Source organism: Spermophilus citellus, assembly GCF_964194105.1.
Source record: "Spermophilus citellus genome assembly, chromosome: X".
NCBI classification, from domain to species: domain Eukaryota; kingdom Metazoa; phylum Chordata; class Mammalia; order Rodentia; family Sciuridae; genus Spermophilus; species Spermophilus citellus.
In genome coordinates, this window is record NC_138190.1 from 41,319,420 (window position 1) to 41,345,131 (window position 25,712).

Sequence of the window (25,712 nt, forward strand, 5' to 3'; positions counted from 1 at the left end):
AGCTGCTGGAGATTGACTCCTTCCAGAGTTGCTCTACCTTCTTCTCCTAACCTCTCAAGGTAACTTTACAAAGACTCTTCTGGGAGTTGATTATGGTGGATCCATCACTTTTGCTGGCATACATCCACCCTCCTCCATCCACATGCCAAGTTCTTATCCTTGGAGTGCTTAGGAAAGAGGCAGCTATCCTTACCTTGTCCCTATCATAGGAGGTTATACCTGGTCACGATGTCTGGAACTCAGTTCTGCTAAGTGGCAGAGTGTTCCTTTTCTCCCCATGCCATCTTCCAGCCTCTTGTCCCAATCCTAAACTGGCCTAACTGCTGCCCAAGATCTCTTCCCTTACACAAGGATTTCTTGAGTATATCCTGTCTGTGCCCACCTGCCTATCACCTCATCTGAAGATTGCCCAAATCTCCCATATTCCACCCTGCCTTCCCAGAAACTTCCAGTTAAATCTGCTGGATTCTTATTGACACCTTTCACCTCAGGAACTTCTCAGCCAGTTCCATCAATAGGCATATGTTTCCAGGTATTATTTCTTCAGCCTCACCTTGCTACTGACAGGGTCAGGCTGCTGTCAAACTCATTGCACTTTATTTTGTTAGGAAATGGGGCTCAGCAAGCCTCATCAAGCATGCACTTGCATGGGCCAGGTTACTGAAAGGATGGAGGAAGGCATTTGGCAATGAAAAGATTAGGGAAGGCTGGGCACCCAGGCCTGGTGATTCTTGAGGGCAAGGCTTATTACTTAGTATGTTGCCACTCTAAATGTGGTTATGGCTGTGGTAGCAGCAGTACCACCACCACCCTGGAGCTCATTAGAAAGTAAGAACCTGAAGCCCAGCCCAGTGGTGCACACCTATAATCCCAGCAACTTGGGAAAGCTGAGGCAGGGGGATTCCAATTTGAGGCCAGCCTCAGCAACTTAGTGAGATCCTATCTCAAAATAAAAAATAAGAAGAGCTGGGAATGTAGGTTAGTGGTAGAGTGCCCTGGGTTCAATCCCGAGCACATACACACACACACACACACACACACACAGAGAGAGAGAGAGAGAGAGAGAGAGAGAGAGAGAGAGAGAGCAGAAAAGAGGGGTTGAGGTTAAAAAAAAAGTCAGAGCTTGAGCTCCAGTGCTGAATCAGAATCTGCCTTTTAACAAGACACCCAAGTGATCCACATGCCCATGAAAGTTTGACAAGTTCCTTCTCCTAAGTAGTCCTTTCTTTTCCATCTCTGGATTTAAGATATCCATTTTCTTACTAAATACAGTATCTTGCCCATTGTTATTTTTGGTAGAAGGTAGTATTAATAACAGATACCACTTATTGCATGCCTGTCACATGCCAGGTGTATTTTACACAGGAGGAAATTGAGGTTCTGGGTCATGTCCAAGACCAAACAACTAGTGAATGATGGAGATGAGGCACCAAGCCAGATCCCTATGCCCCCACAAAACCTCAAAATTTCCTTCATACAGTACTCCTATACAGTTGGTAAAAGTCAACCTAGACTTCTCTATGAGGTCCACAGGGAAGAGAGTAGAAGGGGCCTCCGGACGTGATTTCCCCAGAGAGGAAAGGGCCTAGCATACTTTTTGTCCTGAGGGAGTTTGCGTAAGCCCTCTCAGGGGCCAGAAATTACTGGAATTGGGGCTAGAGGCCAAGGGAAATGGGAGTAGGATCAGAAACATTATGAAGGGAAAACCCTAACTCTAAATTCTCAAGAGAAATTAAATTCTGATGCCTTAGCCTGGATTAAAGGGTGCAATAAACCCATGTGAAGCACTCTGAGTTGTGGCTAGTGTATTGGTCAATGAGAACATAATTTGGAGCCCCAGGCTGGGTCTCAGGACTACTGCATCATAGTATGCTGTAGCTGAAAGGGTCATTTGTGATGATTAAGTTCAATGTTTTATTTTTCAGAGAGGAAACAGAAGCCCAGAGAAGGGGGAGCAAGTTGCCAGAGGTCAGAGTAAATTTATGGCAGGTCCACAAATACTGACCCCAAATGCCACTATTTCAGCATTGCTAATGGGCACCTTTTCTGGACTTGGAGTCTCTGGTGTGAAATTGAGGTTTTGTTTTGTTTTGTTTGGGGTTTGTTCATACAGAAATGCAGACCCTGTAAATAAGACCCAGAATGGTCATAAGGCTTTATTTCTCAGCAAGACCTTCACCTTGGAAAGGTTTTAATTCACTTGCTCCCAGCTTTAGACAATCAGCTGTGGTGCCATTTCTCTGGACCTGGAGGCTGCTCAGCTTGGCTGATCTGAGCTTTCCTTTTCTGGGACCCTGAAGACCTACAGAGATGGCTGGGTGGGGTCAACTCAGTCCAGGAAGCTCAGGAATTCTTTTAAGTGTATGTGTCTGGGGTATTTTTCTCTCTCACTTACGTGTATTTTTAAAAATTCTTTTTAGACACCCGCTTTATCTTTCCCAAACATCATTTCCTTGCTCCTTTCCTGAGTTCTAGCAGTGGCTGGGGGCCCAGCTTCCTTATTGGCCTCTGAGCTGTGGAGGGGGTGGACCAGGGCTCAGAAGAGGTGGGAGTCGGGAACAGGGGGCCTGTTTATGCTGTTGGAACTGCCTTTCATCCTTCCCTTTGCCACCAGGGTTCCTGGCTAGTTCCTGGAGCACTGTCTTCACTCCTGTCTAGCTCTTCATACTGCCTTTCGTTCCCTAAGGCTGTGGTCACTTTGAAGCTCAACTAGGCCGATGACCACACATTGCCTTCAGTGCTACTCCTTCCTGTTCTTGCAACTGGGACCTGACTGTGTCTGAGCCCCTTGGACCACACTCAGGATCTTGGGCTGATGGCTCCTCATCCCAGGAGGTCTTAACTGGAAGGCAGATGGGTCCCAGTTAAGGAAGGGATGCCGGCTGCGGGGTTTGTCGATGAGAGTCTGAGCTAGCTGGATACCTCATTCTCTCCTAAGCCATCTCTCCGCTCTGGGCAACTTCATGGTAGGTACAGCCTATAGCCATGGCTGCCAAGGCCGCCACCCCTCTTCTCTTCTGCTTTCTTTCTTTAATGCCTTTTTCTTTTCTTTTTGCCTCCTTAAGAAAGGTGTTTTGGTGTAATGAATGATAGAGTGTGTGTTCAATGCTAGTGTCTAAGCCAGCCTTAGGGGAAAGAGTAAGTGCTAGGTCATTGCCCCCACATGTAGGTCTGGGCTGCATGGTGGGTGGTTGGAATTGTCTTACCTCTCTGCTCATTTCTCATGATCCCCCCCTTCCCCACTGCCCAGGAGGGGGTGGTTTCCAGTGTAGGAGTACTGAGACGTCCCTTTTCTGACTGCTTCTTGAGGGAATGGTTTGGGGCATACAAGCTTTCTTAGTCAGACCCCTTTGGGGAGGAGGGGTTGTGTGGTATCTTAATAGGAGCTAGGGGATCTGAGTCTTGATCCCAACTCATCTGGTTACAAGCTGTGTACTCTTGGCAAATTACTTCAGTTTTATGCATCTCTGTTTCTTCATCTGTTAAATGGGGTAATAATAGTTCTTACCATATAAGGCTAGCATGAGGAATAATCCAGCTAATATCTTTGTTGTTCCTAGTGCCTGGTACATCATAACTGTTCAATAAATGGCCTCTGTGAGTTTTTTTAAGTTTATAAAATATCTATGTCAGGTACTGATTTCACACCTGGGATTGCAATTAATTCAGATCATAACTCATAAGAAGGATATGGTCACTTTCCCCATTTTAGGGATAAAGAATCTGTCACTCAGGGACTGGGGTTGTGGTTCAGTGGTAGTGTGCTTGCCTGGCATGTGTGAGGCACTGGGTTTGATTCTCAGCGCCACATATAAATAAATAAAATAAAGGTCCATTGACAACTGAAAATATATATAAAAAGAATATCACTCAAGTGGTTAAGGATATGACTTGGTGGTAAAGTGTTTGCGTAGCATGCATGAGGCCCTGGCTGCACTCCTAGCATCCCCTCCCTCAAAAAGAAGAATCTGCACCTCAGATAAATGACTTGCCCAAGGTCACATAGCTAGGATTTGAATATAAACATGGACTAATTCTAAGCCTAGTCAAATCAGGAATAATAAGCCAAAACCTGACAAAGTTTTCTCTCCTCTCCCAAACTAAGGTTAGAAGGCTCCAATTCCCTCTGTTAAAATTTTCCTTCTCTGAGTGGTTCATTTTCTCCTAGTATCTCCAAAGCCCCTACTATTCCTACTTCTGAAGAAATTCCAAGGTTCCTTTTGTAAGCTACCTTTCAAAGTGTGGCAAGGGAGTGTCATAGCAAAAACTTAGTAGATGATTAAATCGAGGTGCCCTTTGTGGGAGTTCTCTTGAGCTTCCAATCAGGACAAGTTTGAGCTAATAACCATTATTATAGTACCTAGTACTTACTGACCATTTGCTATGGACCAGGCTGTTTCCCATTTGCTTGGAGAATACTCTCTCTAATCCCTCCAGTCACCTATCCAGGTAAGAATTATTTTTCCCTTTCTTAGATCCGAGAACTAAAGGTCAGATGATTCAAGTGATTCCCATAGAATCACACATCTCAAATTCTAGAGGTAGGATTTGAATCTAGATCCTTCTCACTTGTTTTTGTCTCAGGACAAGCTCCCAGGAAGACATGGCACTTGAGCAGTACCTTGAAGAACAGGTAGGATTTAGGTTAACAAAAGGGAGGGGACACTCTAAGCAGGGGAACGGTCATAGTGATAACCATTATTGTTTGAAGGGCTGGCCAGACCCAGTTCTAAGCACTTGACATACATTTTCTTACTTGATCTTTCAACAACCCCAGCGGGTAGATACTCGTATTTCTACTTTACTGCCAAGTAAACAAGGATTCTGAGAAGTGAAGAAACTTGCCTAATGCCTCAGAAGCTAATCAGTTGGGATTCAAATCAAGGTGGTCCAACTCCTGAGTCTGTACTAGATTTTACTAGAAAATTAACGTTAAAGGCACAGAATCAGAAAGGGAGAGAGCTGGATATGTGGTGTGATTGGAGCAGACATGAAAGGTTGAGCTGGGTGAGTAAAATAGTCTTTGAAAAACTAGTCCAGTTTAAATGTGAGGCAGGACAGTCTAAGAAATAGGGAGCCAGGGAAGATTCTTGAGTAGGAGAATGCCCTTGATTCAGTTGGTATTCAGTGTGGTATGATCATAAAACAGTGACCAGAGGTGGAACTCGAAGAGACTGGCTAGCAAGCGGATGCAGTAGTTTGAACACAAAATCCTAAGGGCCTGAACTGGAACAGGATGTGGTGGTGGTGGATTCTGGAAAGAGTGGTGCAATTCTGTGTAAGGGTCACAGTGAGAATGGAGAGGGAGAGAGGGAGACGGAGGGGGAGGGGAGGGGCATTAGAGAAACATCATAAAAGAAGACACAGTAGAACTCAGTACGAGGGGTGGACAGTTAGGGAAAAGGAGGTAGCAAGGCTGACTATCCACATATCCTGGACCCAGAGAAATTTCAGGAATCTAGGATGTGGAAAAAGGGCCCCAAATGGGATAGGTGCCCTGGCCTCTACAGCCTTAGTATCTAGAAGCATAGCCCAGAGACGTAGTAGTACACAGGAACATTACTGGGAGATGCTTGATGAATTTTTATTGACCATCTGACTATAGGATAGTCAAGGTCACTGCTGCTGACCGGTGGCTCTCATCTTTGTCAACCAACTTTCTCTGCCCTTCCTTGTGTACCACTTTCTCTGTGTCTGGCCTGTTAGCACTCAATCCATATACCCCGAGTAAGACCGTGCTCCCAGGACTCCCTCTCCAGGCCTTAGACTTACACTACTTGGATCTTCTGTTTTTCTGCTGTGGGGAGGGACATTTCTAGCTAGGTTGCAATCTTCCACTGCCCTATAAAGTAGAGAGCTGATTTATCCCACTCTATAACAAAGTTGATGAAAACAGGAATGTATATCTTATTTAGATCTGTACCATGAGTGCCTTGTATGGAGCCCAGTACAGTGAATGTGAATAAATTAGTAAATAATGAGTGAATAACTTATCAAATAATCTATCATCCTGAGAAAGAATGTAGAGAAAATACATAGTTGAGAGAATACTACCTGGTTCTCTTTGTAGTATTCTCTCAACTATGTATTTCCTCTACATTCTTTTCTCAGAGTTTTCTCCCTTTCTGACATTTGGTTTCTCCTCTCTCCTCCTTATCTGAAGTATCTACCTGACCCTTGCTCTATCATTTACTCTTGTGGACTGTCTGTCTGTCTGTCTCTGCATTAACCATACCCCACATATTTTCTTCCCCACTTTCAAGAATGGCATCTATTCATGTGAAGTATGCCAGGAGACAGGGACAGGTCCTGAATAAGCCAGTCAGTGCGAGATTTGTGGCTGTAGCCTCAGGTACCTGGCAAACCCCAGGCTGCACCTGGGGCCTTCGCCTCAGACCTGTTTTCCTTTATTCACTCCTGACAGCTGGGTAGCCAGCCTCCTCTGCCAGCCTAGTACTGTGCTATTCACCACTTTGTCCTCCATCCCCTGGCAGGAGTTGGGATTCTCTGCCACCACTTTCCCTACAAATTCAAGTGTCTCAGCTCCATGCACATCTCATCTTTCACTCTCTCAGTGTCTTTACCATGTTTTATTTGACTGAGGTCTGTGTCTCTCACAAATCTATAAGTTCTCTAGGATAAAGAGAACTTTTGTTCATATCTGTACCCTTAGAGCAACATACATGCCACACAGTAAGTAAACATGCAACAGGGCTTATTAAATGAATGAGTAAAAATTGGAGAATCCACAGCGCAGTGTTGATCCATTCAGATATCTCAGTCACTTGACTCTTCCTTTCTCAGAGAAAAAGGGAAAGATTGGCCAGATTGATGTTTCCCCTCAAAAAGAAGTGGAGTTTGGCTCACTGTTCATTGGTCACTGGCTCTCATTTAGTCCACAAGTATTTATTGAGCATCTACTATATGCCCAGCACTATGAGAAACACTTAGGATATTCCTATGAAGAAAACAGCCCTGTGAAGCTGCCATGCTGTTTCTCCAGGGGTCACCCACTGGATAAAGGAGATTTCGGTACTGGGGGCTGACACGGGCCACTCAGATTCCCACACCAGCTCCTTGCAAGATGTTCTACCTTGCTGAAGGGAAAGAGAGGGTGGGGCGAAAGCTGCCTGGGAAGTGATTTCAGCCCTGGTTCCCTTAGCCAACTTCCTGTCCCTTTCTCACTGCAGGAGAAACGCCCCTGTCAGTAGGCCGCACTCATGGCATGTGGCCAAGCTGCTGGAGGGATGCCCTGAAGCGGCCACCACCATGCATTTCCCTTCTGAAGCCTTCAGCTTGTCCTGGCATTCTGGTTGCAGCACAAGGTGAGTCTAGAGCCCTCCCCTCAAGGTGAACTGGAGTGTGGACAGCCTGGCCACTCCCCCTCCTTTGACCTGGTCCCTCTTGGATGTTTTAGAACTAAGAGCGGTAAAATGGGAAATGGCATGGGAGTCCAGAATACCTGGCTTATTTTCCCAGTGTTCTGCTTAGTCTCTGTGGCTTTGAGCTGTCCCTTTCCTTCTGGACAGTGTTTCCTTGAAATGCCTCATTTGGCTTGGGAGACACCACACTGTCCTGCTTCTCACCCTTTTCACTAGCTGTACTTTCTCAGTCCATCTCTCTGATTCCTTCCATCCCCCTGCTCTCTTAATGTAGAAGGACCCCACAGTTCTGTTCTGGCGGTCTTCTCTATCTATGATGATGCACTGGGGCTTCCACCTAGTCCATCAGCTGATCATGGGGTCAAAGTCTCCAAAACAGGGACCTCCCTGATAACAGGGCCTACCTGCCTGGAATATCACTTGATACAGGCACCTCAGTGTTATCTGTTGTTATTGAAACAGCTGCTCAGGACACAGCCAACTTTTTGACCAGCTCAGAGCCAAAGTGTTGCTTTCAACTACTTTTTCCTTTCTGCAACTAAATCTTCCCTCCAAGAAGGAATTTCTGTTGAGGAGGCTCAGAGAAACTAACAGTTTTCCCCGACTCAGTGAGTTTATTGGGCATTGGAAGTCAAGGGCTCAGGGCAGAGGCAGGTTTGTTCTAGAATATACCGAAACATATTCTGAGCTTGGCTCCTGTTGGAGTAGGGGTGTGGTTTTGTTCAGCAGGAAGGGTGGTGCGGTGGGCAGCAAGTTCTCTTGCCAACAAGAAATTGATGGATTCCTAGCCCAGAGTACAAGTGAGCAGAGTGACTAAGGGGCAAGGCAGAAAGCAAGAATTAAGAGACACTGACGGAGGCTCTCGTGTGCTGCTGCTCAGCTGTGGCTTTCTGGGCAACAGCATTTCTGAAATCAGCCTGCAACCCCTGGGTTCTAGTCAAAGGAGTTACTGGCATGACTTGGCTCTGTTTGGCTATGTGTTTGGGAAATGGCACTTAAAATTCAAGATCGTGTCTGCTCCTTGATCCCCCTGGTTTGGCTCTGGTGTAAGGGATGAGGGAGTAACGTTTGGGCAGAGGCCACCCTGGTATCAATACTGGTAGTAAAGAGGATGCTGATAATAATAACAACAATCGAGGCAGTGACTACTGCCTTATAGCAAACCCTTGCTAGGCACCTGAGCTGTTATTTATTATCTTATTTCATCTATACAGCAACCCACTGATATAGATATTACTCTTATTCCTGTCTAAAAGAGATTATCAGAGATCTCAGACATTGAATTCATAGAGGCCTGGATTCAAATTGCAGATCTGATTCTTTAAGAGCTTAGTGAACCTCTCTAAGCTTCTGCATTCTTAGTTGTAAAGCAGAGGATAGCAATCTCTTCCATTAGGCTTAAATGGACTATTGTAAAGTACCTGGCATATTGTAAGTCCTCAGAAAAGAATGGAGTAGGGCTGTCATTATAGCTTGGTGATAGAGTACTTGCCTAGCATGTGCTAGGCCTTGTATTTCATCCTTAGCACCTAATAAAGTAATAGTAATAATAATAATAATAATAATAGAATAAGGGAATGCCTAATTCCTTCCTGTCTATTCCACTAGTTAGAGCTAGGTGATCCTGGCAAAATCACCTCCTCAATAGTACTTTCTTTTGCAGGGCTTGCTTTATAGACATCAGTGGTTCTCAAAAACATAGGTCTTATACCAGCAGCACCTGAGAAATTCTTAGCTCAGAATCCAGCCAGACCTAAAACTCAAGGATGAAGCCCAGTGGCTGGTGTGGTAATAATACCCACCAGGTGATGCTGGTACACACTCAAGTTTGAGAACTGCTGATTTATGAAATGGTCTGACTGAAATTGAATCAGCCCTTTAGGGCCCTTTTTTAATGCTGATACTCCATGAGTCTGTCTCCTGGCAGAGTGCCATATACAGATTCCACAGGGACAGGGACAACCCAGAAGCAACTCCAAACTTACTCATGGCAAAGAAATAGTGCATAGCCCCCATGTTTTTCTCCCACTTTTAGTCGTAAGGATGTTTGCTCATCTTTCTTCTATATGTCATTTTGTCCCTCCAGTTTACCATGTCCATATGGCACTCCACTATCCATCTTCTTCTGCATTTCACTTTTTTGCTTTATTGCCCTTTTATTTGTGACATGGGTAGCTCTGGGATGCCTGCCTTCTTTAATGGCAGGGCTGGCCAAGGTGGGAAAGGGATCTGGTGGCTCGGCTAACTAACCAGTGTACCCTGTGTCTTACAGTGACGTGTGTGTGCAGTGGTGTCCCCTCTCCCGGCACTGTAGCACCGAGAAAAGCAGCTCTATTGGCAGCATGGAGAGCCTGGAGCAACCAGGCCAAGCCACCTATGAGGGCCACCTCTTGCCCATTGACCAGAACATGTACCCCAATCAACGTGACTCAGCCTATAGCTCCTTCTCGGCCAGCTCAAATGCATCTGACTGTGCTCTTTCCCTCAGGCCAGAGGAGCCAACCTCCACAGACTGCATCACACAAGGCCCAGGGCCAAGTAAGGTCCCCAATGTCCGGCCTAATGTGGCTGAAACCTCAGGAGGTAGCCAGCGCACCAACGGGGGCCATTTGACGTCATCTCGCTCACAGGAAGGCCACCACCCAGGGTCTGCCAAGGGAGTCAGGGGCCCACCACAACCTCCAGTGAGGCGGGACAGTCTTCAGGCCTCCAGAGCCCAACTTCTCAATGGAGAGCAGAGCAGGGCTTCTGAGCCTGTGGATTCCTTACAACAGAAGGAGAAAGTGAATTTAGAGACAATGATGGTTCCCAGGAACCCTAACAGGTTCTGCTGCCTCAGTGGACAAGAGCAAATGACAAAGGAGGGCCATCAGAACTGTGAACTCAGCCAGTCTCCCGAAGCCAGCCAGCAGGGCTCTGAACATCTACTGACAGAGGCTTCAGCCAATGTTCTTGGTTCCCCCAAAGCCTGTGAGAAAGCTTCCACCAGAGTTTCTGGCCCACTCAGTGAGGCTTCAGCAGAGTTACCTAAGACTTCCTCCTTTGGCCGCTTTCCACACCTCACAGGACCCACAGGGCATCGCCACAGTGCCCCTGAACAGCTGCTGGCATCCCACCTGCAGCATGTGCACCTCGATTCCAGGGACAGCAAAGGGACAGAGCTTCCCACTGGGCAGGATGGACACCAGTGGACTTTGTCCCCTTTGCACAACAGCCACAAAGGGAAGAAAATTCCATGTTCCCCTCCAGGAGGAACCCAGGACCAGCCCAGCAAAGAAAGAAAGACCAGACCAATGGAAGATAGGCCTTTGGGTTCAGGACATCAGAGCCAAAGCAGTTCTACACATGGAGAGACTGATGGACACCCTCCAGAACAAGGTTTCTTAGACCCAAGCAGAGCAAGCAAAGCAGGCAGTGAATTGGCCAGCCAGCAGCCCTCTGCCTCTGGCTCTCTCGTTCAAACCAGAGATTGTTCTTCAAGTGCTAAAGTAGCTAGCAGCAAAGAGACAACTGAAGAAGGGGACAGTGAGCCCAAAGAATGTGGCCGGGTGGGCGGTAGGCGAAGTGGAGGTCCCCGGGGTCGCTCAATCCAAAATCGGCGGAAAAGTGAGCGCTTCGCTACCAATCTGCGCAATGAAATTCAGAGGAGGAAGGCCCAGCTTCAGAAGAGCAAAGGCCCCTTGTCACAGCTGTGTGACACTAAGGAGCAAATGGAAGAGACCCAGGAGCCTCCCGAAAGTCCTCCACTCCCTGCCTCTAACTCAGCTCTTCTATCTTCATATAAAAAACCCCCTAGCCCCAGAGATAAGCTCTTCAACAAAAGCATGATACTCAGGGCTCGGTCTTCAGAGTGCCTCAGCCAAGCTCCTGAGAGCCACGAATGTAGGATAGGCTTGGAGGAACAAAAAAGCCCTGGCCGGAGGTCTGGCCAGTCCTCTTTGGGCCTAAACTCCTGGTGGAAAGCCTCTGACACATCCTCAGACTCTGAGAAAGCAAATGCTCATCATGGAGTCCATGGAGGTCATTGGAGATGGTCTCCAGAGCATAACCTGCAGCCACATGTGGCACTAGCCATGGAAGGCCCTTCCAGCCCAGGTGACAACAAGGAATTGAAGACTTCTCCTGTCCAAGCTGGGGAGGAAGCCATCCTTTTGCCCTTTGCAGACAGAAGAAGGTTCTTTGAAGAGAGCAGCAAATCCTTATCTACATCTCATTTGCCAGGTTTAACCACTCAGAGCAACAAGACTTTTAGCCAGAGACCAAAACCTATAGACCCCAACTTTCAGTCAATGAGCTCCAGCTATCGGGAATTGAGGCGCCATCCCATGGACCAGTCATATCACTCCACAGAACAACCGTATCATGCCACAGACCAACCATTTCATTCCATGTCACCCCTTCAGTCAGAAACTCCTACTTACTCAGAATGCTTTGCAAGCAAAGGTCTAGAAAATTCCATGTGTTGTAAGCCACTGCACTGTGGTGATTTTGATTACCACAGGACCTGCTCTTACTCCTGCAGTGTTCAGGGAGCTGTAGTCCATGACCCTTGCATTTATTGTTCTGGGGAAATCTGTCCTGCCTTGCTAAAGAGAAATATGATGTCCAACTGCTACAACTGCAGGTACCACCACCACCAGTGTATCCGGTGTTCCGCCTGCTATCATAATCCTCAGCACAGTACTCTTGAGGACAGCAGCTTGGCACCTGGCAACGCTTGGAATCCCAGGAAGCCACCAGTGCAGGTGAGGACCTGGTTCTAGAGTGGGTGAACTTCATTATTGTCTGTGTGAAGAGCAAACTAGAACCTTTTGAAAATATGATAGTTGTAATTCCTAGTAATGAGATAGCCGTTGTTTCCACCAGATGGTTGCTTAGTAACCTTGGGCAAGACCCTTAGCCACCAACATCTTAACACACCTGCGCATCTTGAGAGTTAGATACAGTAACTTTTGGTTCACAAAATGAACAGGACTGGGATTCTATCCTGTGAAATTGGAATCTGGATGACCTTAAGTGAGTCATTCAGCTACCACAATTTGAAGCTGTTTCTTCTTCCTCCTCCTCCTCCTCCTCCTCCTCTCCTCCTCCTCCTCCTCCTCCTCCTCCTCCTCCTCCTCCTCCTCCTCCTTCTCCTCCTGGGGTCACACCTAGGGGTGCTTAACCACTAAGTCACATCCCTAGCCTTTTTTAATTTTTTTTTTTTTTTATTTTGAGACAGGGTCTTGCCAAGTTGCTCAAGCCTCACTAAGTTGCTGAGGCTGGTCTTAAACCTCTATCCCCTTGCCTCAGCATTCTGAGCCACTGGGATTACAGGTGTGCACCACAGAACCTGGCTAAGTTTCATGATTTTTTTAAAAGGGAAAATAATGTTTATTTCCAGTAGTAAGAAAAATCTTATCACCTCATCTCCAATGAAAAAGAAAATCATGGCTGCCTCATGGATCCATTTTGAGGAGAACCCAAGAGCAGTTTATAGAGTGTTAGGCCCAGGGCATGATACAGAGCAGCACTAACTGCCTTTAATTTCCTATTTTAAAATTATTTGATGCTGCAAAATTGGAGACCCAGGTCTAAACTGTGTCTATTGGAGACCCTTGTCTAAACTGGCTGCTGTTCTGCCCTGGTCATGACCTATCACTCTAACACAAGGCCTTACCATCCCCCAGGGTTCTTCTGGGAGGACCTCCTAAGTCCTTACCCACCCATTCACTGGCGGATTCCTTCCCCATGACATCCCTAGTGACACATTTTGGCTGTTAAACCAGAAGTCCATTCCTGTGTCAAATTGTTGTTCATAGCAGACCTTTGAAATGACTTTTAATGTTTGAAAATGCTTAATATGTATTATTTGAAGAAAGGAACTTCAGGAAAGAAAGAAGCCTTATACAAAAGAGTACAGACCCTACAATTTCTTTTATATGAAGTTCTCTGATAGCTGTTCCTAAGGGGAAAATTTCATAGCAGGGCTTAGAAATGGGATATGGCTCAGCAATGGGCTGGAAAAGGGTATGGGAACATGTTCTATCTATAACTAGATAAAGTTTAGAGTTACACAGGTGTATTCACCAAAACTCAAAAAATGTACACTTAATATCTGTGCCTGTCATGGGAAGTAAGTTTTACCTAAAAAATATTATAAGTGACTATAAAACTTGCTTTTGAAGTATAGTGATATATACAAGTCTTTTTATAGCTTTGAAATCTTAGATATTTTGTTATACCTGTCCCTGAGATGTCATGGGTTTCGATGCTACTGTAAACAGTATTGCTTTATTGATGTCAATTGAAAATTCTTTGTCACTACCCTATAGAAATACAATTATTGGTCTTGTGTCCTGCAACCTTGCCAAAGTCACTGATTAATTGTAGTTGCTTTTTGGTAGGTTATAAAATATTTTGTACATAAGCAATCACGTTATCTGTGAATGGAAAGAATGGTATATCGTCCTTTCCAGCATGTGCCCTTTCATGGGGGAGAAAGGAGCCTTATTGCACTGTCAAGACCTACAATGCAGTGTTTAGAGGAAGTGGCTAGGGCAGACATTGTTGCTTTGTTCTTAATCTTTCATTGTTAATGTTAGTTATATGCTTTTGTTGTAGATACCTTTATCAGGTTGAGGAAATACCCTCTGATTCTTGGTTTCAGAGGGTCTTTATCAGGAGCAGATGTTGGATATTTTTCGAATGCTTTTTCTTTATCTATTGGGATGACCATATATTTTTTCCCGTTTTGTATACTGGTATGGGTGAATTATGTTGATTGGTTTTTAAAATAGGAACTAATGTAGCATTGCCAGGATAAAATCCACTTGGTCATGATGTAGTATCCTTTTTATATGTCACTAGATTTGATTTGTAGGTATTTTGTTAAAGATTTTTCTGTGTTTATCAGGGATTTTAGACTGATAAACCTTTGTCTGGTCTCTGTATCAAAGTAATTCTGGCCTTAAAGAATGAGCTGGGTAGTATTATCTTCCCTTATATTTTCAGAAAGAGTTCATATAAAATTGGTATTATTTCTTCCAGAAATGTCTGGTAGAATTCATCATCAAAGCCATCAGGGCCTGGTGTTGTCTTTGTGGGAAGGTTTTAAGTGACAAATTTAATTTCCTTCACAGATAGAATAGGATCAATTAGGTTATTTATTTCTTCTTCAGTGTGCTTTGGTAGTTTGTGGCTTTTAAGGAGTGTGTCCATTTCATTTAAGTTTTCAAATTTGGGGGGAATGAAATTGTTGTAACTTATTTGAAATGTATCAAGAATTTACGATGGACTGGTGGATGGATAGAAGAATAAACAGATACATTAAGGCAATTGTAGCAAAATGCTAATTGGAAAATCGAAATGATGAGTATATGCGTGCTTTATATACACTATAAACTCCTTTCAACTTTTCAAAATATTCACAATGTTGAAAAAAGGAAAAGAGGAACTAGAAGGGTCCTGAAGCTAGAACCAGATTTCCTGGATTCAAATTCCCTCCCCAGAATCCACAGTGCCTAAACATTCCCATATCAAAATGGAGTCCATAGCAGCACCTACTTCAAAAGTTGGTGGCGAGGATTAAATGATGTCATGTGTGTAAGGCATTTAGAACAGTGACTGCCAGACAGTGATTAACTTATAAGGCAGCTATTAAGGTAAAGAGAGAGTTTGGATTAGCCTGAGAGATTTTGGCTAAAAGAAGGACTCACAAAGTTGATGATAGAGAAAAGGGGGCAAAGACAAGCAGGAAGTGAGGAGATGGTGGCTGTAGAGATGTCAGCTCAAGACCAGTGACTCTTTAAGGAAAGGAGGTGAAATTGGCAGGTACAGAATTGGCAGCAGCAATGTAGGTGAGCCTGTGCCTATACCATGCTTTTCCTTTTGTCCTTGGGGGTGAGGGACACATTGGGTTCCTAGTGCCTGTTAGACTGGTCAAGCAGGTCTGCTTAGACATTAGCCTTTCAAACAGATGGTTGGCTATCTAGAAGTTACTCTGTGCCTATTTCTATCCCTGCCACCTAAACCTTCTACCCCAACCATGCAGGACCTGGGGAGAACTTGCAGCTTGAGTTAAGATACTCCAGCTCTAGTGACAAAGGTAGTTGTGGTGGCTCTCTGAAGTTAGATCTGACATCTTGCTCCTTCTGCCCCTGGAGAAGGTCAGGGTGCTAATAAGCTCTTATTCAGTGTTATTAGGAGAACTGCAAACAGCACACATTCACATCCCATATCTCATGCCAGTTAGTTTTGCATGCATTGTTAGATGATTTCACTTAATACTAGTATTAGATAATTTATAATAGGATCTTCATTTTATGGGAAAGGAAACTGAGGCTCAGAGAGGTCACACATCTCAGAAGTGGCAGAGATGGGATTTGAATGACATAGTAGTAAGTGATATTTGAGAGCCCACTGGGCACCAGATATATCATTCCAGGTGCCCTGGATGTATCAACTCATTGAGACCTCAAGCACTTAAGAAATAGGTTCTCTTTTGCTACTAGATAGCTGGGGAAATGCAGAGAGAAGTTGAAGTTACCTGGCTAGTGAAGGGCAGGTGTGGGATCTGAAGCCATGTTATGTAGTTTCAGAGGCCAAGTTCCTAAGTATGCCACACTGCTCCTCCATAATCTGATCACATATTACAGGATATGGACAGGAAGCCCTGCCTCCCACTGTGGCTGAACAAATTGTGGTATCTATTGGCATCTATATGGTATATATATATGGGCATCTCACAAGATTGTTGAGGCACAGTCTGAGGTACAAGTGATTAGAGATTCTCTGATATCCCAGATATGGGTAAGGACTGCTTTGGTCTTTTAAAAAGCCAGAACCAGGAAACAAACCTCACCTTTATCTGTGGCTACTAACATCCAAAACCTTCCACATGCCAACCACTGTGCTAGGTATTCTCTGTACTTCTCATTTAATTCTCACTTCTGGCAACCCAGCAAGACTAGATAGCAGAATCCCTATTTGCCAGATAGGAAACTGAGTTCCAGAGAGGTGGCAGAACTTCCCTCAAATAATACTGCTAATAAGTGCCTTAGCCAATATGTCTGACACCAAAGAACTATGTTTGCTCTACTTCACCAGGCGTCTGAACCCCAAAAGAGAAGCCTACTTGGGCAAAAGTAATAAAATTTTCAATGGGACTAATAATGATAATGTTGGGGAAAAGGAATTTGGAAGATCAGTGATGTTTAGGGAAAACTGTGCATCCCCATTGAGCAAGCTCTGAGTCTAGGCGCTGGGTCCTGGATACAAAATTTGGACAGGCCTGAAAGGCAATTTTGCATTCTGTTTAGAGTTAGAATAGGACAACAGGGACATTTTTTTTAAACGAATGGCACATTCATTATGACTTGGCCTGGGAGGAAAATAGCTGCTTGGTCATAACCCTTAAGAAAAAAAAAGTCCAGTGTAGAAACTACTCCTGTAGAGTTGGGACGATGGCATCTGACATTTATATTCCCCACAGATGAGCCAACCTCAGTTCCTGCCATTGGGTGAGCAGAGGAAGAAGAGCCCCTGCAGGACAGGGGTGTGCTGGCATGCCTGCCTCCCTCTGCCCACCCTGGGGGAGGGTTGGTGCAGCAGGAGCTCCCACCCTCAAAGCCCACTCAAGGCCAGAGCTTCCAAGAAGATGCTTTCTGTATTGGAAGAGGCAGGAGGAGCAAGCAGGTTCATCTAGGAGAATAAACAAAAAGACCTCCATCCCTCAATGCTGGCAAGAGCCAGAGCAAACAGCAAACATGCTAAACTGGTTTTTAAGGTGGTTTGGGAGGGAGTGCAGAAAGAGGGAAATGCAATATTTCTAGACTACAGCGTCCAGGTCCCTGAGTGCTCTCTGAGTCTCTGCATGCCTGCAGCAGCTCAGCAGGCCTCCTGATAGAAAGGCAGCCTTCCAGGTACATATTTCAGTAGCCTGCCTAGGACTGTAGATGATACCAACTGCGGTGACCTGGCCAGGGACAGGGTCCTGACTGCCTCACTGTTTTGAAACCATCTAGCTACCTGGTTGTTCAGAGTTCCTTAACTTATCAGAATTTTGCTTTGCAGGACTTTCCTGGGGACAAATGGAAATCAATAACAGGAAACAGAAAGACCAGCCAGTCAGGAAGGTAAGTGACCTCTCAGGGATTTGGGATGAGTTAGTGCCTCTGAGGCTTCAACAGAAATTGCTAAGATCTTCATTCATTGTGCTTAGTTTCCTTTGAGGAAACTGGTCTGGTATCCACACCAAGGACTTGGTGCCAGAGATGTAATCCAGCCTGCTCCCCAACCCCCTGATAACTGGATACAGAACCGATTGTGTGCTAGAACATTTTGGAATACAGAGGAGTCAGGTAGTATATTGTGAGGCATTATGCCCATTAGCTTAAAGGCCTGAGGCAGCCCTCACCATGTCCAAGGACATTTGGGATAAAACTGCTGAAAGAAATGTGAAGGCATAAATTGTGCCTGCCTTGACATTGGCCGTGGGGCAGTTGGAACAGGCAGAGAGGAGGGAGGTACTGTGGTGCCTTTGCCCCAGAGTTGTTTGGGGCACCTGTTTCTTGGGTTCTGCCACCTTTCTTTTAATGAGACTCATTGAAAACTTAAGGTCTGCTCATTAAAAGTCTGGGACCAGATCATGTGGACTGTAGGTTATAATTCCTGGAGGAAAACAGGGATATTTTTTATGAATGGGGCATGTGGTTTGGGATAAAGAGAAAAGAGCTGCTTTTCCTTAAGGAAAAAAAATGCCCAGTGTGGAAAGTCTACCACTGTAACATGGGGCTCATGGCACCAGGCACTCATGTTCCTTAGAGATGAGGTGCTCTAAGTGACTGCCCTAAGTCACTATGAGATACAGCCAGTTGACATCTCCTGGCTAAAGCTCTTTTAGGTAAAAACCTCACATATTCTTTCAGCCAGTTTTTTCTCAACTGAAATGATACAAAGGGCACTTAAATTGTATTGATTCTTAACTCGAACTCCAAAATAAACAAGAGTACAAGCTGTGCTCTGTTCTCCAAGGTGAAGGTACCAAGAGAGAGGACTAGAATCTAAGGCTTCTGATCCCTGAAGAGTCTAGAGTTCATTCTAGGTGTCTGTATTATTCCCTGTGATTTGATGGCATGGTCAGGAATTATTTTGCTTTTTCTTTGACTGGGAAACCTGTTCGTTTTCTGATTGGCAATGGGAAATTGGGGAACCCAATATATGTGGATCATCTACTAAGCACAAAGCATTGGACTGAATCTTTTGACAACCATAGTTTCTTTTGTTGCCCATTTTGTAGGTGAGATCTGGAGAAAAGTCACATAACTTAGCTGAGGTTACAGAGCTAGCAAGTGATGGAACTAAATTTCAAACAAATGTTTGTATGGCCCGAAACTCATGCTTTTTCCCATTCTGCCTGCTTCAATTAGGACCCCTAAGAAAACCTTTCAAACAGGTCCCTGGTATCATTCTCAGAGGTCTAGGTCTTGGGTGGAGATTCTATGGGATTTGGGGGGATACCCTTGATTCTCCAGCTCTAGGCTGACTTGTACCATGTCCTTGTGGAAATCACTTCAATCTAGCAAGCCTGCCAAGATTCCTATATTAGACTGAGACCCTTGAGAGGGAAGACCATGTCTTAGATATGGACATAGCCACATTCTCTGTGTCTGACAATAATGCTAACATTTCTTAAATTCAGTTCTTTGTTCTAGGCACCATTCAAAGCATTTTACCAGTATTTATCTCTCTGACCTTATGGGGTAGGTACTTATTAGTTTCTCCTTTTGACATAACAAAGTAAGTCCCACAGCTAGTAAGTTGACTAGATCCAGTCAGTCTAGCTTCAGAGACACTATAGTGCATGACAGTAATTCTCTGAAATGGTTCTCTTGCTGCCTAGTGAAATGAAGTAAGAGGACTTTATTTAAAACCTGCCATATATACTGAATTTTGGTAGGCAAGGTGGGAAATACTAGTGAAAGAGCAGCAAGACACATAGGACCTGCTCACAGCTTCAGCAAGGAAGACCAATCCACTGAAAGTTCAACAGCAATGATAATAATATATTACCACTTGCAAAACGACCTATGAGCCATGAATGGAGTTACACATGTTATGTAATGTTTTATGTTCCCTACAATTCTTCCAGGTAGGTATTATTACACTATGACAGTGAGTCCCAGACTTGAGACTGTGAGACAGAAAACACCTGGGGAGTTTGAAGAATGATGATGGGGAGCTGGGCTGGGTTGTGGCTCAGTGGTAGAGTGCTTGCTTAGCACATGTGAGACACTGGGTTTGATCCTCAGCACCACATGAAATAAATAAGGTATTATGTCCATCTACAACTAAAAATATTTTTTAAAAAGAAAAACAGGGAGCTAGTTGGATATCACCCTCAGGGAGTTTGATTCAGCAGGTGTGGAATGAGGCTCAATATTTCCTTTTCTAACAAGCTCTCTGGGTGATGCTAATGCAGCTGGTCCTGGGATCACACTTTGAGAAATACTAACTCAGATGAAGAAGCTGAAGTTCAGGGAGGCTAAGTAATCTACTCAATGTCTCACAGGCAGGAAAGAGGCAAGCTCATACTTAAGCCCAGATTTTACTTACACAATTGACAGAAGATGAAGCCTTGTAAAATACAGGGTTTCAACAAGATGCTCCTGGCACATGTTAAAGGGTCAGTACATTATAAGTATTATTGTGCCTTGTGTAAATTCACTGTAAGGCCAAGAAACTGAAGGTTAGGAACTACAGGATGAAAGGCCCATAGAGAAGACTAAAGCAGAGTATGTTGGAAGAATCAACATCACTGGTTGAGTTTTGGCCTTCAGTTAGTCCTACCTGAGTTCAAATCCAAGTTCTTCTAATTACTAGCCATGTGGCCTTGACAAGTGCCTCCCCTTTCCTCCCAGTCTCTTTTTTCCCTCCTTCCCTCCCTCCTTCTTCTCTCTCTCTATATATCTCTTTCTCCCCTCATTTGAAAAATGGGGTAAGAGTACCTTTAATCAAATGATTGTTGAGTCTTAAATGAGTTTATATATGTAAACTCTTGAGAACAAAATCTGGCACTAGAGACCCTCAGCAAGTTTTAGTTGTGATACTAAGGAGAAGGAAGAGGAACTTCAGCAGCAATAAGATAAGAAAGGTGACTAGTAAAGCCTTGGACCAGGAGGGGTAGGCCTTCAGAACTAGATAGGATCACAAACATGGGCGCAATTAAAGATCACCGATCAACAAATAGTGCTAAGGTAGAGTTAGATAGGAGTAAGAAATTCTGGGGTACTATTACACCATATGGTGATTACAGATAAACATAATGAATTGTGCATTTCAAGAAGCTACAAGAAAGGATTTGGAAGGTTTTCATTATAAAGAACTGATAAATGTTTGAGGAAATAGCTACGTTTAACATGATTTCAACAGTATGCAATGCATATGTGTATCAAACATTGCATGGCACACATTAATATGTACTTTTATGTTTTTATGTATCAGGTTAAAAAATAAATTGAGAGACTGAGGCTGTAGCTCAGTGGTAGAGCACTTGCCTATCACACAAGGGGCCCTGGGTTTGATCCCCAGCACTAGAAAAAATTTAATGAATTAAAATTAATTAGAAGATCAACCATCAGGTAAGTGACTTCATAAATGTGGTACCTTAGGGAACTTGGCAGTATTTGCAACCTAGATGGCTTGAAGTGAGACCAGTTGTGGCAGTGATACAGGCATGGAAGAGTGTGGCATGGCCTAGACTGGGGAAGTACAGATATAATAGAAACGGAGCAGAAGACATAGATAAATATGTGAGATATTTGGGGAGAAAAAGTTTGTTTTGATGAAAACAATATTACAGGAAATTAAAAACAGAAGAATAAGGAGACTTGTTCCTACCACCTTAGCACTCTGATTATTTTCATTTCCCTGCCTGCATCATCTATAGGTATGGAGATTATTTTTGGCATGGTTATAATAACTATGTAGATGTGCTTTCCTGTGGCCTGATTTCCCCGACCAAACTGCATTATGCAGTATGGCAAACAATTTTTCATGCTGCTATACAGACTCCCTCAATATTAGTGGCTATATAATATTTCACCAGCTTAATGTGTTCTAATTTGCTTAATCATTCCTAAATTGTTGGGTAATTAGGTTGTTTCCAATTTCTTGCTATTATAATGTAATGCTGCAGAAACATTTTGAATAGCAATAGCCTTTTTCTCATTTTGAATTATCTCATTAAAAACAATTATCTGGAGTTGGGATTACTAGTTCAAAGAATATGAACATTCTTATAGTACTTTGTAGATTTCACCAAATTGCTTTCCCCAGGAAGGGTTTTTACACTGCCATTAGCAATATATGAGGATAAGTTTCCCCTAAATTTTGCCATCATTGAAAATTTTCTTTTTGTAATGCAATAGGTGTAAATGGTACCTATTACTATTTTAATTTACTTACTTTGATCATTCTACTTTGAACATTTTTCATGTGTTTAATATTAGTATTGCTTTTCCTGTGAATTGTCTGTTCAGATTACTTGCTCACAAATGTGTAACATCTTTTGAGAGATAAACAGAGAAAAACTTGGTGACTAGAGCTTGGGAGGAAACAGGAGATAAGTCCAAAATAACTCTGATCTCTGGTGACTTAGAGAAAGTTGCTAACATATATGGGGCAATCAAGAAATGGGAGCTAGTTTGGTGGGGAAAGTAAGTTAGAAATGGCATGTGTTGTAGTTGAAGTTAGTGAGATATACAAGTGAGTTCTTTTTTGGGGGGTGGGTACTCAGCAGGTAGGATGAGGGAGACAAGCCAGACAAGGAAACTGAAGGGTCAAGCAGTAGAAGTAATAGAAAGAGAAATCTGTGAATGTACTACCATCATAGAACATAGAGATGACCATTAATAGTTTTGACAGTATGAAATCACAAGTTATTTTCTTTTAATTTTTTTAAATTTTAATTTGTTATATATGACAACAGGATGCATTAAAATTCATATTACACATATAGAGCACAATTTTTCATATCTCTGGTTGTAAACAAAGTAGAGTCACATCTTTCGTGTCTTCATACATGTACTAAGGGTAATGATGACCATTGCATTCCACCATCTTTCCTACCCCTCTGACCCCTTCCTTCCCCTCCATCCTCTTTTCCCCTTTGCCCTATCTAGAGTTCATTTAATCCCCTCCCCTATGCAGCATATTATGGATCAGCATCCTGAAATCAGAGAAATCATTCAGCATTTGATTTTGGGGGATTGGCTAATGCTGATGGCACAGTTGTCTATTAGGGGGAAGCATAAAGAAGAAATGCAAACAGCTCTACATATCATAATTTCACCTGTTTTCAGTGTACAATTATATCATTTGCTGGTGAATGGATGGAACTGGAGACCATCACGCTAAGTGAAATAAGCCAGACTCAGAAAGTCAAGGGTCATGAACTCCCATTTTTACCCCATATACAGAGTGCAGAATCACATCTGTTACACATCCATGTTCATAATCCACTTGAATCAAATGTATGAAATATGATATGTCAAGAGCTTTGTAATGTTTTGAACAACTAATAATAAAAAATAATAATAAACAACTAAAAAAAGAAAGTCAAGGGTCAAATGTTTTCCTCTCATATGCAGAAACTAGAGAGAAAAAAATGATTTAAAAAGAGGAGGAGGGACCTTATGAAAATACAAGGGAGAACAGTGGCATTGAGGAAAGGGAATAAAGGGGAAAGAAGAGGGATAGGAAAGGGGAGAAACAGCAGAATGAAATTAACTAAACTATACTATGTGCGTATATGAACATCTCACAGTAAATTCCACTTTTACATATAAATATAATGCACCAATTAAAAAATAAATCAATTAAAAATAAAAAGACTTCTGGTAAATTTACAGTGACATGCAGTCATCAGCACAGTCCAATTTTAGACCATTTCTATCAGTGTAAAACAGATCCCTCATACCCATTTGAAGCCACTCACCATTTAAACCCTTAACCTCAAGCAATCACTAATTTGCTTTCTGTCTTTATAGATTTGCCATTTCAGTACAGTTCCCATAAATGGAATCATACAAAATGTGGGTTTTGGTTTCTGATGTCTTTCATTTGGCATGATGCTGTAGCAGGTCATCCATGTTATAGAATGTTTCAGTACTTTATTCTTTTTTATTGCCAACTAATATTTCATTGCATGGTTAGATAGCCTTTTGTTCGTTCATTCATCCCTTAAGAGACATCTGGGCTGTTTCCACATTTTGGCTATTGTGAATATTACTGTTACAGGTATTCATATACAGGAATCTGTGTAGACATGTTTTCAACTCTTTGGTGTACACTCAGGAGTTGAATTTCTGGGCTGTATGGTAATTTTGCATTTAACTTTTTGAGGAACTAACTGTTTTCCAAAGCAGCTGTACCATTTATATTCCCACCCACAATGTAGGAGGGACCTCATTTCTTTTCTCTGATTTTAATAATATGATGTTATACTGTGTACTTTTTAAAAATGTTTAAAATGAAGAATGTTTAAAAAGACACTTATGGGCTGGGGTTGTGGCTTAGTGGTAGAGCACTTGCCTAGCATGTGTGAGGCACTAGATTTGAGCCTTGGCAAATAATAATAATAATAATAATAATAATAATAATAATAAATTTAAACATTAACAATGCTTCAAAAGAAATTGACTAGAGAGCTTGGGCTGTAGCTCAGTGATAGAGCACTTGCCTAGCATGGGTGATGCACTGGGTTCAATCCTCAGCATCACATAAAAGTAAATAAACAAAATAAAGGTGTTGTGTTCATCTACAACTAAAAAAAATTAAAAATAAAGAAGTTGACTAGAGAAAGAAAGGGAAAACTGGGGACATGTGAGTTTAATTTAGTGGTTTTTAAAATGTGGTTCCAGGCTCAGTGATCTCAATATTACCCAAGAACTTGTTAAAAAATTAAGAATTGTAATGCAAAAATAAATAAATAAATAAATATTACCAAAAATAAAAAAGAGTTATAACTCAGTCTTTAATAAAGAGCTGTTTTGAGGGAAAAATAAAATGAAAACTCTTAGGCCCTGCTCAGACCTACTGAATCAGAAAGTGGGGATGTGAGCAGCAATCTGTGTTTTCTTAAGCCCTCTAGACAATTGTGATACAAGCTTAGTTTGAGAAGCACTAGTTTAAGAGAAGGTTTCATCAGAATCTTCAAAACTGCATTAAGTTTAAAAACAGAAAGGAAAGATCAAAAGAAAGGGGAAAAGTATTGCTACCTAACATAGAAGAGGCAGATGACAGTTCAATATCTCAGGCAAGACAAGATGGACTTGGAATGGTCCAGGCAAGAGATGACATTTTTGAGAAAAAAATCTAAGGAATTTTCCCTCACGCTCTCTCCCCACCACACACATGCATTTTAACAATTATTATGTCATTTCCGTCACAACTGGAATGATGGGTGTAGGTGGGAAAATCAAATGTATAATCTTGAGCCACTCTCTCTGCCTAGAAGCCTGCAATGAATTGATAATTCTAGGTATTACACTCTTGGTTGTCTCTCTCCACTGTTATTTGGTTTGTGTGCAGAGAATGCAAAATCATTTTGATATTAGCAGGAGGGGAAAAAGTGGTGAGTAGATTTACTGGGAGAAAAAGTTATATAAGTATATGTGTTTAAAAGCCAAAAGACATTATTCTTTGGATTACTTCTCTTGGTTTTCTCTACCTGTGATTGCCTGCTGTGATTCTTTCCATTTCCTTTTTTTTCACACTTTGCAAAGAACATTAAAACGTGTAGGGTGTTTTTTATATTCATAGGACACAGTTAATCCTTACAGCATTGTGAAGTTAAGCCTTATTTTTCCCATTGTACTTATGAGGAAACTCAGTCTTGGGAAAGATATTATTATATTATTAACAACAAGAACAAATATAATAGCTAACATTTATAGAGTGTTTGTTATGTGTCAGACACTGTCATATATATTTTATATGAATTATTTATTATTTATCCCCATGAGATAGTTACTGTTTATTGATCCAGTATTTCAGTTGAGAATACTGACTCACAAATAGATAATTATCACTTTCCCAAGGCCAATCAGGCATCTGACTCCACAGTCCATTACTTTTGGGTTTATACAGCAAGTACGTGACAAAACTAGAACTCTGCCTAGTTTTCTTTTCAATTCTCAGTCAAGGGTTCTCTTTGTCCCTTTTGTCATACTAAATCATGAGCAAGTGTGGAATATAGAGTACATATTTATTATTTACTGATTGATTAAAAGAAAATGGATAATTCAGATTTGAATCCAATTTCATTAGGAAGAGTACACTTCCCAGGAT

The 25,712-nt window shown here is 42.7% G+C and overlaps 1 protein-coding gene across 5 annotated transcripts in view; it reads left to right on the forward strand.

Annotated features, from left to right (window-relative positions):
- The window catches only part of SHROOM4 (shroom family member 4), a 218,014-nt gene that overhangs the window by 164,029 nt on the left and 28,273 nt on the right, over positions 1 to 25,712 (forward strand). For 2 of the 5 annotated variants that reach the window (XM_081278006.1, XM_081278002.1), the window contains exons 3-5: positions 7,191 to 7,325; positions 9,655 to 12,127; positions 17,436 to 17,497. In XM_081278006.1, the coding sequence (XP_081134132.1) occupies positions 7,191 to 7,325; positions 9,655 to 12,127; positions 17,436 to 17,497 (2,670 nt within the window). Of the gene's footprint in view, positions 1 to 2,570; positions 2,967 to 4,584; positions 4,634 to 7,190; positions 7,326 to 9,654; positions 12,128 to 17,435; positions 17,498 to 25,712 lie in introns of those variants that run through there. The other 3 variants (XM_081278004.1, XM_081278005.1, XM_081278003.1) reach the window with 3 other exon arrangements.